Here is a 15,536-nt window from a genome sequence, read left to right as displayed (position 1 = left end):
TACATAGTCCCTAGCTGATAAACTTCTAGAGAAGGATTAGGAGGTATGGAGGAGGTATGTCACTGTGGGTGGGCTTTGAGATTTCAAAAGCCCACACTAGGCTGGCCTCTACCACATCAAACACTAAGAAAACTCCTTTTGACCTTACCTTCTGGCCAATCTTATGGAGGCATTTTCTAAACTGAAAGTTCCTCTTTTCCTACATGACTCTAGCTTGTGAAAAGTTGAAATAAACTAGCTGGCACAGTGCTTTTGCTCCTGCCCACCTATGCCATCCTTGGAAGATAGACCTGGGTGCACCTGGGTCTGTCTCTTGGTGTCAAAATTTACTTGAATCATAGTCATACCCTTTCTTCCAGGAGGTCCTAGCATTTGGTGCTCTTCTCTCCTGGTCCTCTTCCCTCCATCCTTGCCTTAAAAGGAATGCTGTAGATCTCCTTGGGTCATGGTGGGAACACCAAGTGCAACCATTTGTTGAACTTTACTCTGAATGTAGCTCTTAGGTGAACCTGAAAAATAGCCTCCTATGTTACCTTTGCTGCTTGCTGGGGTGTTCCCAGCCCAATGCCATGCTTTTCTCCTCTATCTTCTGGGTGGATTTCACTGTTTATATTTATTTACTTTGTGGAGGCAGGAATCACATGAACATGTACACGGAGGGCAAGGATAGTTGTCAGGAATTGGTTCTCTACTTCTTCTGTGTGATCCCTAGGAATTGTTCTCAGATTGTCAGCCATTTTGTTGACACTGTTTAATCTCACCAGCTTTATAGAGAGAGAATTATTGTGTATGTGGTTCTGTGGTCTGATCTGAAGTCTCATGATCAGATTTAAGGTGAGATTTTTAAAGTGCTTAGTTTACAGGAATAGCCTGACCAGCTTGAGTGGAGCCTTTGTAGACATCCTTATCATTGTACCACATCATGGAGGATTGAAGGACAATCTGGACTGCTGAACTTGGCCTGTGCCTCTTAACCTTGATAGCATAACTGATTTTCATATGTCCTTTATGGTAATGGAGAGAATGACATTCCTTGTGCTGTACGGTTGTTACAAAGGTGATGTCCTCGAAACAATACTGATGGAGTTATGTTGTCAGTGTCTCTTCATGGCTTTGGGGAGTCAGGGAACTAATGTAATGATTGATTCCCAGGGTGGACCAGTCGTACCCAGTTTGAAGAAACTTGGGCCACCCTCCTTGGTGTCCTGGTGACTCAGCCCCTTGTGATGGAACAGGAAGAGAGCCCACCAGAGGTGAGATTTCCGTAACTAGAGGGTGGCTAGTAACAGGCTGAGAACCTGTAGCTGTGTCAGCTAGTGACTCTGTGTTCTGAAACAGGAAAACAGGCTCCAGAGTAAAGACAAACCCCCTGGGAGGCCTAAAGACTGAGGCTTCCTGTAGCTGGGATGTGGCCTTTACTATGATACATGCTCATCAGTGATAAATAAGATTGTTCTATTTCAGTACTTTTGCATTCTGTTCAACTGTCACTATCTGAAGGAATGTCATTGAACTAAAACAAAAAAAGGCAATGAAATCAGGCCATGTGTATATTTCTTATTTGGTTGTTTTTGTTTTTTTTTCTTAAAGGTTTTGTTAGCTTAATGTTAATGTACACAATGCTAATATGACATGAATAACCACCATATTCTTGTAAAATGAAGTTTGGGTGTTAAAAGTGCAGAGATATGAGCTCTTGATTTTTAGAGATGTATAATAAACTTGCAGAAATAACAGATAAGAGGGTCACAAGTCATTACCTTCAAACTTATCTGTAACTTCCAAGTTGCCATAAGCAGTGTTCTAAAATGATGATGGAATTTAAGAATAATTTTCTCCAACATAAATTCATATTTGGAGTCTGTGCCAAACATTTGGATACTTCAGGTTTACTCCAAGGCGCAGGTATATAGGTGTGTAACCAATGCCCAGTGACCTTGGACAAAAGACTCTGGCTATGGGAAGCCACAGCACTTAAGGGATCTGATTCTCCATATGGCCTATGGGCACTGTGTGAAGTACAGGCAAAATGAGTGGTTGTTATCTTCTTGTCATGTTGTCAATGTGTGGACTGTTTCTCTAGGAAGACACAGAAAGAACCCAGATCCATGTCCTGGCTGTGCAGGCCATCACCTCTCTAGTGCTCAGTGCAATGACTGTGCCTGTGGCTGGCAATCCAGCTGTAAGCTGCTTGGAACAACAGCCCCGGAACAAGCCCCTGAAGGCTCTCGATACCAGGTTTGTCTGAGTTCCTATGTGGGCCATGTTCTACTGCAGAGGATGTTGAGGTAGCCTACTCACTCTTAACTTCCCCTAACCCTTTCCTTTGTTATAAGAATTGATGTAACACTGTGTCTGTGGCCCTGCCCAGGGATACAGATACAAAAATGATTTTTGTCATCAGTGACAAGCTGAAAATTTAGTCTGAAATGTTATGGACTTTGTTGGGTGTTCAGGCTCAGTCTTGTGAGTCAGGAATGAGCACCTGCTGAGGGACTTGTTTGCTGTTACACCAGCTGCTTCAGGCAAGTGAAAGAGAAGTTCTGCTGGTTTTCATTTCTGTGATGTTAGAAGGAAACAAACATTCTTTTCCTTGGTTCTGAATTTTAGATTTGGAAGAAAGTTGAGCATGATCAGAGGGATTGTAGAACAAGAGATCCAAGAAATGGTTTCCCAGAGAGAGAATACTGCCACTCACCATTCTCACCAGGCATGGGATCCTGTCCCTTCTCTGTTGCCAGCTACTACAGGTACAGGAAGGAGCTAGAACAAGAATGTGGTTGGCGTTCTTGCTATGGCTTCACAAGGAGGCTGCATGCTGTGTGTATTGCCCCCTTTTTCACAAGGCTCATGGTTTGCCTAGACCACTATGAGCACCTGGGTGCTTGAATGAAGGAAATTTTATAGGTTCTTTTTCTTTCCATTGTGTACATTAGTTATACAAGGTATTGCATTTCATAAGGACATTTTCATACAAGTACATGATGTATATTGAATGAACCCCCCCTAAAACCACCTTGCCATTCCCTTTGCCCACCTCTCCTTCCCTTTGCTGTCCCTGCTTTGTTATTGTTGAACAAACTGCTTCAATCTTATAATTACCTCGTTATTTTAGGAATTGTTTGTTGCTCTAAATTTGAGTACCTTGAAGACCTTATTTGGAAAGTTTCTGTGTGGAAATGCAGTGTGTCACGTATTCCAAAATGGTTTTGGAGACATTGAATTAAACAGAGCACTGGGTCTTTAAATGCCCATGGGCTTGCACCTTGAGGAGCCTCTGCCTAGCCCAGTAGGATGGGTGAAAATGCCATACTTGCTCTGCAAAGTCTTGAGAGATGTGTGGATAGATGGCTATAGGAACTCAGAGTATAGCTGTAGGTAGCACAGCAGGGTGCCTTGGGAGAGGATAGGTGGTGTGAGATCTAACACAGTTAGCTTGAGGCCTCCATAGAATAAAGAGGTAATCTACTTTGTCCACCAGGCCTGCTAACTCAGTTCAACAGGTTGCAAAGTGACAGTACTCTAAGACCTACTGGGCTTCTACATACCTGGGCTATCCTGCTAATGGTGAGGACACCCACACTGGGCAAACATGTGTCCAGGCAGGAGCATGTTCTCATACAGTGTTGTGCTGATGTATTACAGGTGCCCTCATCAGCCATGACAAGCTACTGCTGCAGATCAACTCAGAACGGGAGCTAGGCAACATGAGCTACAAGCTGGGCCAGGTCAGTTGCACCAATCCATTCCTTTCTACGAGGACTGTAGACTGAAATTATAGCCAGCCTTGTCTGTTCTCAGGCTTGAGCCACATACCACATTCAGAGAAAAGTTTTTATTTACTTACTTTATTCTAGACTTTAATATATTTTGCATGTAGTCATACTGATGTGTATAAAACAGTGGAATGATGAGACAGGAGAGAATCAAGAAGCATGAAAGGTCAGAGGGGAAATAATGGAGTCAGCTGAAAGCTGCTCAGACAGATGCACCATGAAAGCTTCCTGGCAGCTAGCTCAGAGGACAGCTAAGTGTACCGCTCAGCAGGCAGCAGGCAGCAGGCAGTTGAACATTCGCACTTCAGTAAGAACAATAGGGATAGTTTGACAGCTGCTGACTGCAGGTGTAAGGGAGCTATGGTACCTGCTGCTTTTCTAGGCAAACTTCTCTGTTCCCTCCTACTGTTACAGAGAAAGTTACACTCTAAGCTAAGTCACAGTGACGGTTAGACTGTGGTGCATTTTTAGGGTGTGTTTCTGAAGATGAAGTGATGAATAAGACGCCTGAGGCTCCTGGACGCATGACCATATTCTAGGGTCCATGTACACTATTCCTTCTGGCTCAGTTGCACTCATCTAACTCTGCTTCTGTCAGAACCTGAGTCCAGCTCCAGTGTCTGGAAGTTGAATATAGTAGGACTGTGTGGGGCCAAAGTATTGTTCTAGCCCTGCCTTGCCTGGGATACCTGGCAGTTATCAAAAACCACTGGGCTGAGCTGCCTCTCCATTTTGGGGAAAGAGGTGGTAGAAGAGGCTAGGTGTGGAGAACACTGGCACCTAGAATTCATTCACAGCTCTCAGCTTGCCCTGACTGAAGGTGTCTGAGATCATAAGGAAAAATGCAAGAAGGAGGTCACTGTTCATAGTGAAAGTGCAAAAACAACTTCATCTGGAGCCGCATTTGGGAGCTTGGGGTTCTTGGCTGCCCTTTACACCTTCCTAAAACAAACGCATCTCCTTCTGCATTTTTGCAGAAATTTCTCTAAACAAACAGCCCAGAAAAGCAGGGTCTATCACCATAAAAGACAAATAAGTGGGGACCAGGCTTCTAAAATCCATGTATGGCCTCCTTTGTTTAGTTTAGTCAGCTGTCACTGAGGAGCAATAGTGTCACTCTTTGGAGCCCCTTTTACTTCATATCCTCTCCAGACACTTATTCAGGCCTTGAACCTGAGGTCAGAGTTTTTCTGCTAACAGTTTAGAACCCTTGCCTACCCACCCAGGGGCTCCTCTGACACTAGCATACTGGTTGAATGGGAAGGATCACTATGGCAGCCATATGTGCTCAGGAGCCCAGATTGTACCTGCCCAACAAGAACTTGAGGCCTTCACCCATGCCCTTATCTCTGGTACCTGCTTCTATGGCAGGTGTCCATACACTCTGTGTGGCTGGGGAACAACATCACTCCGTTGAGAGAGGAGGAATGGGATGAAGAAGAGGAGGAAGAGGTTGATGTCCCTGCACCTACATCACCACCTTTGTCTCCAGTTAATTCCAGGTTCACTGGGTTTTGTTTTTTTAATAAGCAATTCGAAATTTCTTCTCAGTCACTTGATTTGTTTGGGGTCCTTCTTAAGGCAAGCTGCTCATCTGTATATGGGGAAAATATCCGTGTTTCCCACTCCGCAGAAAACACCGTGCTGGGGTTGATATTCACTCCTGTTCGCAGTTTCTGCTTGAATTGTACAGCCGCTGGATCCTGCCATCCAGTGCAGCCAGAAGGACTCCCGTCATCCTGATCAGTGAAGTGGTTCGATCTGTAAGTTTGCCTTCTTCCCTTTTTACCCCTCACCCAGAGGCATGTGTGTGCTGTGCATATATATATATATATATATATATATGCTTGCACATGTGCATACACACACATACTAAATACACTCCACAGACAGATCGCACACATCACAGCACATATATGCGCCAGATGTATACCATATACATAAATGCACACTTACCACACTTATATGTGCCATGCATTCACCAGATACACTCACACACAGAGACACATACACACAGACATATACGAATAAACACACACACAGAGATACACACACATACGCACATATACACCTCATCTATAATGTCTCAGAACCTATAAAGGAACTCCTGCGGTCTCCCAAGTATGCGGGGACAGAGTGTTTGAAGTTGGTGACAGGACAGATTTTTTTCCGATCCAGAGTAGGTAAATGCTTTCAAATGTAGTACCTGTACGTGGTATACCAGTTGGTGTCATAGTTCCAAAGGCCCACTTTATCTCTGTCTTCTGAGGTGGTGACAAACAGCTGTGTACCCTGAATTTACTCTTCTGAACCAGTACTTTTTAAGAAGCACTGATTAAGAAGAATAATGTCGGACAAATAGTCTCATGGTACTTCAGTGCTCTTTAGCTCCCAACAGCCCCCAAACAAAGGGTATTTGTATCATGAGTGGTACCTCTCAGTATTGACAGGACTAGAGATAAAAAAAACAAAAGACTCTAAAATAGTTGCTTGGTCTTTTTGCTTTCGGTTGTTTGTTTGTTTGTTTGTTTGTTTGTTTGTTTGAAACAGGGTTTCTTTGTGTAGCTCTGGCTATCCTGGAAATCACCTGTAGACCAGTCTTTCCTTGAACTCACAGAGATTTGCCTGCTTCTATCTCCCAAGTGCTAGGATGAAAGCTGTGCACCACTACTGCCTCGCTGTTACTTGGTCTTTTTAAAAGTGATAGTGGGAGCAGGAGAGAATAGTAGTTAAGAGAGCACTGGCTGTCTTTCCAAAGGACCCAGATCTGTTCCCAGAACCCACATAGGGCCTCCAATAGATCTGACTTTCTCTTCTGGCCTCTGTGGGAGCAGCACACATGGCACACCAACCAACATACGTACAGGCAAAACACCATACATATAAAAATAAATAAACAAGCACATGTATAGATAGATTAGTGATAATGGGGAAAACAAGATGGCTCAGCAGGTAAAAGTGCTTGCTGTGCAGATCTGACAGCCTGAGTCTGATCCTCAGACCCTGCGAGAAAACTAGCCCGCAACAGTTGTTCTCTGGCTTCCACACATATGTGTGTTTTGCACACACCTGCATTTTTACACGTACATTATACACATACTCAATAACTAATAAAATTAAAAGTGACAATGATAGCCGAGAGAGAAATGATAGCCCATTTTTCTCTTCTAGGAGTGTGAGGCCCTGGCCATGTATTGATGGACATTGACTGAAAATGATTATTCCTATATATGTGGTAGCTGAGATCCAAGCTCTTCCTCTATCTGTAGTGTGCATGCAAAGGCATTTTTAAGATGATATTCTGTGACCACTTTTGCACTGTATTTTAAGTCTAGGCAGTCAGGACTAGGGATTTCCCTATTATTCTCCCATGATACTAGAACTAGACCTTGCTACACACTGCATTTTAGGCTACATTTCTTACATTCCTCCCGGTGTGATGCTCTCCTTCTTGTTCTGCTTTTCCATGTCTCCAGCTTCTTGTGGTGTCAGACTTATTCACTGAACGTACCCAGTTTGAAATGATGTACCTGACACTGACAGAACTTCGGAGAGTGCACCCTTCAGAAGATGAAATCCTCATTCAGTACCTGGTGCCTGCCACCTGCAAGGCAGCTGCTGTCCTTGGAATGGTGAGTGAGAGGTAGTGCAGAGACTGCCCCCATTGAAGCCACTTGGGACTGCTCTGCTTTGGAACCTGTGTTGGTCAAATATGCTGCATGCATCTGCGTACTTCAAAGACCTCTCCCAAGCCAAGCTCCCTGGCATGTGTGGACCATAGCTGTCTGGTCAGCTGAAAGAACTCAGCGCCTATTGGTAGCATTCCCCCAGGGGACTGTGAGCTGTGTTGTGAGCATGGCCTGGAACACCTGTCCCCTTTGGCCTGTTTTGTCATTACAGTAGGGTATCTCTGTAGGACAAAAGTTGCGATGGCACTGGGGCAGCACAAATAGTGGAACTGTGCCTTGCTGCTTCTGCCAGTCTGTCACTTGGCAGCTCCACTCCATTTCTCTGATAGGGTCTGGATCCCATGGTACTGCTCAGCCTTCCCCGGTGAGCCTTTCATCCTAGAAACCTTGCACTTCCACTGGGGAATGTAGATATTTATCTTTAGCATCATGATTGTCTTGGACCAATTGTGCTGCTGTCACAAAGCACCTCAGACAGAGTTGTTTATAACCAACAAATATGTACTGCTATGGTTCTCAGGACTGGGCAGTCCCAAATCAAAGTGCTCTTGGTGCTCTGGGGATGCCTGACCTGTTCCTCATCCCTAGTTTGTCCCATTCATCAGTGTTCCCCGTTATTCTGCTGCTGGTTTATCAGAATTTAGCTAGCACTGTGTGATTGTCTTTCCTGTGTACATATTATTAGGTGGTTCTCATAGAACATACATCAGATAGACACATGAAAATAATTACTTGTGGGTTCCACCTCATGTTAGAGCATATTGGAGGGCGTCAGCACTGCCAGTAAAGGAAAGTGATTCTAGAGTGTTCTCATGGGTACTTTTGCCCTGTCACTTAATATTAAATTATTATCCTGTTTTAAATTATGTTAAAATGTTATCATTAAATGTTTAAAATTATCACATTTTTTTAATCTATATGTCCTAGTATCCATTTTTTGTGATAACAATAAAAACTGTTGATGGGCTTGAGAGATGGCTTGGTGTTTACGAACAGTTGGTGCTCTTGCAGAATACCTGAGTTCGTTCTTAGCACCCACATTGCCAGCTCACAACCAACACCCTCTTCTGGCCTCTATAGGTTCCCATAATGCAGGTGCATATTTAACATGTGGACCCATACACACATACCACAAATAAAAATAAAAGTAATGTTTGAAAAAGAAAAAAATGTACTTGTTCAGCAGACACATGAGTGGCTGCCTGTGTGAAGTAGTTGGATCTGCTGGCAGGAGTGGTGTGGGGTCCATTCACCTTGTGCCCTACGTGCCATGTCCTCTCTTGTTAATAAGAGCAATGCTGTTATCACTGCAGCTACGCGTATCTGATGACCTGTCTTACACACCTGTCTAACCCTGTGCAGTCTCACCAAGCACTAGCACACATAGGTCATGGCAGAACACGGCTCCCCCCCTCTCCTTACTGCTCTGTTAGAATCTTGTCACTGCATTTAGAGGCTAGAACAGGTATACAGCATGGGTGGCCATAGCCTGGACCATGCTGGTGATTTAGCACCATCCAGAGAACAGGAACAATGAGCACTTAGCCCCCTTATGTGAGCACACTCTTCAAAGCAGGCATCCTCTGGGTGCTGTCAGGACTGTGTCCTTGTGGGAGGTCCATTTTCCTTTACAGGGGGCGGGAGGGGGACTTCAGTGGCTCGATTTTCCTTGTAACTGTGGTTTTGTGCTCAGGCCCAGGTTCCTCAGGCAAAATGTAAATCAAATGCATTAGGCAAATAATGGTCATTTTTAAAGAACGACCCCAAGGCAGAATGGCAAATGGCTCCAGTATCCAGTTCTGTGTACACAGGCAGCTGTCCTTGAAGGCAGTTGTCTTCTGAGAGGCTTTCAGCCTGTCCTGCTGCAGCAGATGCTGTTACACTACTACATTGCTTTTCCTGAAGAAAGTTGAACAAGGGTTTGTTCACCTCAGATAGGCCACAGATGATCCAAGTCCAGATTGAGAACCACTGTATTTATTTATTGTCTTTCTTCATAGGAACATGGGTGTGAGGGCTTACTTATTGGAGCTGAGCCCTCCAGCTGCATACTAAAAGTCCTACCATGACATGGGTATTGATGCCCCAAAGCTGAATAAATGGGGACACAACACCCTTCTTCCCAAGACCAAGTGCAGCTTGGGAAGGATTATGTGGAGCTTGCTAAGTGTCACGTTTCAGTCCCTGGCTACCCCTGCGATGAGGGAACATTTTAGTCCTGTGCTTGTGAGAGTCTTGTGTGCATGCAGGTAATCCCCACTCCTCTGATTTCAGGATGGCATGACCATGTCGTATCCAGAAGATAGTATTCCACAACAGACATCCAAACACTGTCACTTTTCTTTGCCCACAGTGAGGTCTGCAGCCTTCAACATATCCTAGTGTTATGCTTGCAGAAGTGTGATCAGAGGCCTGAGTTGTACTGTCTTTAGGAAGGACACACAGCTCCATGGGGATACCCTGGGAAGGGAGATAAGAAGAAAGACTGTTAACCTTCTTTAGCCCGAGGCTATCAGGTACAGACTCCCCTGGAAGGCTGGATAACCAGAAGTCCTCTTATGTCAGGAGAACAAATGAGTACTCAGCCAGTCTTTCCGGGGGTGTGGGGCATAGTCAGACAATAAAATGCTGCCTCTGGATTACATAACACAGCAGCAGTCTCTACTGCTGAAGGAGTCCTGTGTCAAAGTGTGTGCTGGGTGTTTAGGTGTGAATTCAGCTGCCATATTTAGCATACCTAGTGGAAGTGCTACCATGTCAGGATAGCACAAATCAATGTCAGGAGCTCCAGAACTACCAACAAGTGTTTGCTAGGAGGAGCCTAACCAAGGTTTATGACAGTGGAGAGAGAAACACAGGAAAATCAGCTTGGGGAGAAGATTCCTGGGTAAAAGCTAGAAAACAGTGAATACTGTTCCAGAATAGTCACACAGGACATAATTCATCCATCCAGTAGGTAGACAAGGAGCAGATAGCACATATGAGATGTTTCTACAGGGACTAATAGAGCTCAGAATTTAGGGTTGTCACTGGTAGCAGGTTTACAGGAGCACCCTCTGCCCAGCATGTACCACAACTCCAAAAAGAAAAGCAAGTGTGAACACAAATCACATTTCTGCATAAGGTAAACCTTCTCTTAAATTAGGTTTTTGGATAGGGTCACATGGTGTACCAACTTCTCCTGGATGAATTTCAACCACTGAGTGGACTCTGCTCTGTGCTGGGTTATAGTCAGGCTCTTTCAACTTCAGGGAAGCAGGCCATTGTCAGTCAGCCATCAAAATGCCTCCAGCAGCTCATGTCTGTGCTTGTATCCAGGACAAAACTGTGGCAGAGCCAGTCAGCCGCCTACTGGAGAGCACACTCAGGAGCAGCCACCTGCCCAGCCAGATTGGAGCCCTACATGGCATTCTCTACGTGTTGGAGTGTGACCTCTTGGATGACACTGCAAAGCAGCTCATTCCAGTCGTTAGTGACTATCTGCTGTCCAACCTCAAAGGAATAGCCTAGTGAGTGGGACTGGCTGGGTGGGCTACAGGCTTTGGTGTAGTCTTAACAACAACAAACAAACACACACACAAAATAAGCCCTGTTTGACTTTCAAAGTGTGTGCCAGAACTGGCATCGTAGCACATGCTCGTAACCCAGCATTTGAGAGGCTGAGGTAGGAAAATTGGTATAAGCTTGAAACCAGCTGGCACTATAGGTAACATCCTGTCCCAAAAGCACTAACAAAGTATATACCAGGTCCTGGTAGGTGGCAGGCAGGGAATACTCTTTTAGGAAATAGTAGCCATGAGACACAAGGACACAAATGTATGTCAGAGGCTTCTTTGGACCTCTCTAACAGGAAGAAAAACCCTGCTTCTTCATCACTCTCCTCTGGCACTTAGCACACTGCTGTGGACAGCAACCTTATCCTCTGCCAGCAGACTCAGCCTCCTCTTTGTTTCTGGTCAGCCCCAGGTTTTCTGTGAGGCCCTCTATTCCTGCTTTTCTCTCCACCTTCCCCTAAAGACAACTCATATGCAGCTATGCATGGATGTGTTGCTGGGCTTTTTGAAAATAAGTTGAGCCCATCATAGCTCTGAGTTAGGAGCAGAAGGAGGTGCTGTGACTAATGGAGGATAGCTGGGCACTCAGAGTTCAGGGCATGAGTTAGGGATGAGAAAGGACTTGGAGGAAAAGCCAGGTATTCTGTGACAGGATTGTAAACTGAAAGATGAAGTAAAGTTGAATGGAAGGATGGGAGATGGTGAGGTCTTAGGCTGACAGACATAGCTACTGGGAGGGGGTGGCATTCTGACAGGTGAGCAGAAGTACATTTTAGGGGCCCAACAAGCAGTTGTCAGTTGAGCTGGAACAAAGATAGTGGGTTGTAGCCCTTTCTTCCTTGTGGTTCTTGCTGGACAGTAAGTTACTGTGTAAAAGGTGGTCCAATAGCCACCCATTGTCCCTATGATCACAGATCCTGGCCTGGTGCAGATTTAGGCAGGTTATGTGGAAGCACAGTCTGTGCTGAGGAATGACGGGGCCACAGAGGACTGGGGATGGGTCTGAGGAGCTTACAATTCCCAGTCAGATAATAAGTAGACCTTGTTCAATGCTTTGGGCATAGGGTCCCATATCACGCACAAAGCAATGGCCAGTTTCTAGGAGTGACAGTATCATTTGAGCACATTTGAAAGGGTAGAAGAGTTGGTGCGTGGTTCCTTTGTTTGTGGTGGCATTGGTCTAACTCAAATGCCAGCCAGGTCCCTACTGCTGCCATTTAGCAAACAGGGATCAACAGGAGATTTCATGAGTTAGAGTGTTACAAGTTAGCATATGCTACATGTGGAGCAAACAGACATCCTGACAAAGAACATGAAGAATCTGCAGGGAGAGTGAAGTGGCCTATGGAGAGGTACAGAATTGGGGATGGCATGCCAAGCTGAGCCATGCAGCTCTGGAGACAGTGTAATCACTAGGCCAGCCAGATGAAAAGGCCTGGGGAATTTGGCATGGCCCAGGGCTCTCCTCAGTAGGTGTGGATGGATATGCCTTAAAACTGTCCTGTCTGCAGACAGGCAGGGACTGCTCTGTGTGTGACTGGGTATAATTATTGTCTCCCGTTCTCAGCTGCGTAAACATTCACAGCCAGCAGCACGTGCTGGTGATGTGTGCCACTGCATTCTACCTGATGGAAAACTACCCGCTGGATGTGGGACCAGAGTTTTCAGCATCTGTGATACAGGTGAGAGGGCTCTGGCTGGGCTCTGTTGGACCTGGGCAGGTTTCCTTGTGGACTGTACCAGTGAGTCATTGTGCTTTGGAGTAGGATAAGAACAAGGTTTTCTTCTTGTCTAGATGTGTGGAGTAATGCTGTCTGGAAGTGAGGAGTCCACCCCCTCCATCATTTACCACTGTGCCCTCCGGGGTCTGGAACGTCTCCTGCTGTCTGAGCAGCTCTCTCGGCTAGACACAGAATCCTTGGTCAAACTAAGTGTGGACAGAGTGAATGTACAAAGCCCACACCGGGCCATGGCAGCTCTAGGCCTAATGCTCACCTGTATGTACACAGGTGAGTTGAGTTTTACAGGTCATACGCTCACCCAAGTACACAAGCCAGGCCTTATGGTATGGAGGCCTTAGTGTGTCCCTAAATCAGTCCTGTCACCTTTTTAGAAATTTTAAGTTCCAAGGCAAGAGGGCAGCTTACCTGATAGTGCCGTGTGTAGGTATTAAAGCTGCCCCTGGCTACTATATCCCTGAGAGTTGAAAGGAAGTTGAGCTGGGTCCTGCCATGCTAGGAACTCTAGTCACAAGCTTTTGAAGGATCTTTGCTTGTCTATATGAGCCACTGAATGCAGATTTCAAGACTGTTGGGGTTCAGTCATGTGGCCTACTGAGTGTTTCTGTTTCAGGAAAGGAAAAGGCCAGTCCCAGCCGAGCCTCTGACCCCAGCCCTGCTACACCTGACAGTGAGTCTGTGATCGTGGCTATGGAACGGGTGTCTGTTCTCTTTGATAGGTAAGAAATACAGTAAAACCTCACCTCTAACCTCACTAGTCATTGACTATCCTCAAGTCAAAGCCAGAGCAGTTGCTTCTATGTGTATTTATTCATCCTCTTGAATTTTAAAATGCATCTTTGCAGACATTTTTCCAATGCATGCATATTCACAGAGTACCACCTGCAGCCAGTCTCAGGGGCAACTGGGCCCATGCAGGTGCATAAGCAAGTCACTGTCCTGGTGGATCCCACAGTCTGTTGTGAGGAAATAGACACTGCCAGAAGTGTATTCAAGTGCTGTGGTGGGGCTCGGGCTGTATCCACAGAAAAGCCTGGTAGATCCCACAGTCCAGCCGTGAGGAAATAGACCCTACGGGAGTATACCCAAGTGCTGTGGTGGGGCTGGGTCATATCCACAGAAAGGCGATCCTTGGTTAAGCAGAGATACAGCTAAGTTCCTGAGTCACTAGTATACTTCTCAGCTGTACCACAGTTGTGTGTGCTTTAGTAGAGTCAACTCTCTTTCAGTACTGAGAAGGATGCTGCTAAGGGGAATGTGTTGGATGTTGAGAGAAGAATCAATAGGCACATAGATGGGGGTTCGTGTTTGAAGGAAAGAAAATTGACAGTAGTGCTCTGTATATTAGGACATGTAACAGTGAAAAGTTCTTGGAGCATTTTGATGTGGAAAGTCTCTTCTATAATGTCACCACATCACCACTCTACTCTATTCCTGCTCTTCTTTTACAGGTCTTCCCATAACTGTGCATTATTCTCCCCATAGTGGGAAAGATCACCCTGTGCCCAGATTAATCAGGGCAGCAAAAGGAAAGCCTGGGTGTCACCTTTGGCTTTTAACACTCATGCCCTAATTGTGGTCTGAGCCCCACTTGAAGCATCCTTGTGGGTCAAGGCCCTTAGAGCCTTAGTCCGTGTTGGATCTATGGGCAGGGCTGAGAGGCCAGGAGCCAGGGTGAGGCTCAGATCAGCTCCCTTCCTTTCAGGATCCGCAAGGGATTTCCCTGTGAAGCCAGGGTCGTGGCAAGGATCCTGCCTCAGTTCCTAGACGACTTCTTCCCACCACAAGATGTCATGAACAAAGTCATTGGAGAGTTTCTGTCCAACCAGCAGCCATACCCGCAGTTCATGGCCACTGTAGTATACAAGGTGAGGGTATCTATATGTGGGGCAAGGACATAGCAAGGGGATGAAGGTGGAGTGAATCCCACACTTCCAGTAGGCCTGTCATCAGTGCTAGACTCATCCTGTAAGATGGGTGGCAGCTACGGCCCCAGTCCCCTCACCCCCACCCCACAGCCTGACCCTGTGCTCAGGGCTCTTTCCTCCACAGGTTTTTCAGACTCTGCACAGTGCTGGGCAGTCATCCATGGTCCGGGACTGGGTCATGCTGTCCCTGTCCAACTTCACACAAAGAACTCCAGTTGCCATGGCCATGTGGAGCCTCTCCTGCTTCCTTGCCAGTGCATCTACCAGCCCGTGGGTGTCAGCGATGTATCCTTCCAGGGGTCTTCCGCCAGCTTTCAGACTCCACCAGCCCTTCCTTATGCCTTAGGATGAGGTTCAGGTTTCATTGAATGTTTTCAAACCTAAATTCTTTATTTGTCTGTTTTTTGTTTTTTGAGACAGGGTTTCTCTGTGTGATCTTGTCTGTCCTGGGCTCACTTTGTAGACCAGGCTACCCTCAAACTCACAGAGATCTGCCTGCTTGTCTCCCCGAGTGCTGGGATCACCACACCTGGCTAAAAATACCTTCCCCAAAACTTTGACAGGGACACAAAACAGAAGGTCTAGCCATTTGCCAGCCAGAACTGCCCAGCGGGTGGGTTTGTGGCAGGAGTGAGCCCATGGGAAGTCAGGGCAGCTCAGGCCAGCTGCTAGCCCTGCGGCTGCTCCATCCTCTGGCATGTTCTATCCTTCTGAGGTTTTCTCAGTCCTGCTTCTCATTAGTTCTCATCTTTATGCAGTGGTCACCCTCCTGGGGAAAGTCGTAAGTAAAGCTTCAGTTCCCGCCCAGACAGTGATGCCAGGAGTTCCTCTTTTGGCAACCTCCCCCAGA

The 15,536-nt window shown here is 46.1% G+C and overlaps 1 protein-coding gene across 2 annotated transcripts in view; it reads left to right on the top strand.

Annotated features, from left to right (window-relative positions):
- Htt (huntingtin) overlaps positions 1–15,536 on the top strand; it is a 137,008-nt gene that overhangs the window by 117,071 nt on the left and 4,401 nt on the right. For both annotated transcript variants that reach the window (XM_060365463.1, XM_021643667.2), the window contains exons 54-66: positions 1,153–1,253; positions 2,084–2,238; positions 2,611–2,750; positions 3,646–3,728; positions 5,148–5,278; positions 5,410–5,539; positions 7,253–7,408; positions 10,784–10,974; positions 12,587–12,701; positions 12,815–13,028; positions 13,372–13,477; positions 14,464–14,626; positions 14,811–14,971. In XM_060365463.1, the coding sequence (XP_060221446.1) occupies positions 1,153–1,253; positions 2,084–2,238; positions 2,611–2,750; positions 3,646–3,728; positions 5,148–5,278; positions 5,410–5,539; positions 7,253–7,408; positions 10,784–10,974; positions 12,587–12,701; positions 12,815–13,028; positions 13,372–13,477; positions 14,464–14,626; positions 14,811–14,971 (1,846 nt within the window). The remainder of the gene's footprint in view (positions 1–1,152; positions 1,254–2,083; positions 2,239–2,610; positions 2,751–3,645; positions 3,729–5,147; positions 5,279–5,409; positions 5,540–7,252; positions 7,409–10,783; positions 10,975–12,586; positions 12,702–12,814; positions 13,029–13,371; positions 13,478–14,463; positions 14,627–14,810; positions 14,972–15,536) is intronic.

This window comes from Meriones unguiculatus, chromosome 12, assembly GCF_030254825.1.
Source record: "Meriones unguiculatus strain TT.TT164.6M chromosome 12, Bangor_MerUng_6.1, whole genome shotgun sequence".
In the NCBI taxonomy this organism is placed as follows: domain Eukaryota; kingdom Metazoa; phylum Chordata; class Mammalia; order Rodentia; family Muridae; genus Meriones; species Meriones unguiculatus.
Note: the sequence above shows the minus strand (reverse complement) of the source record. Positions and strands in the feature narration are given on the sequence as shown.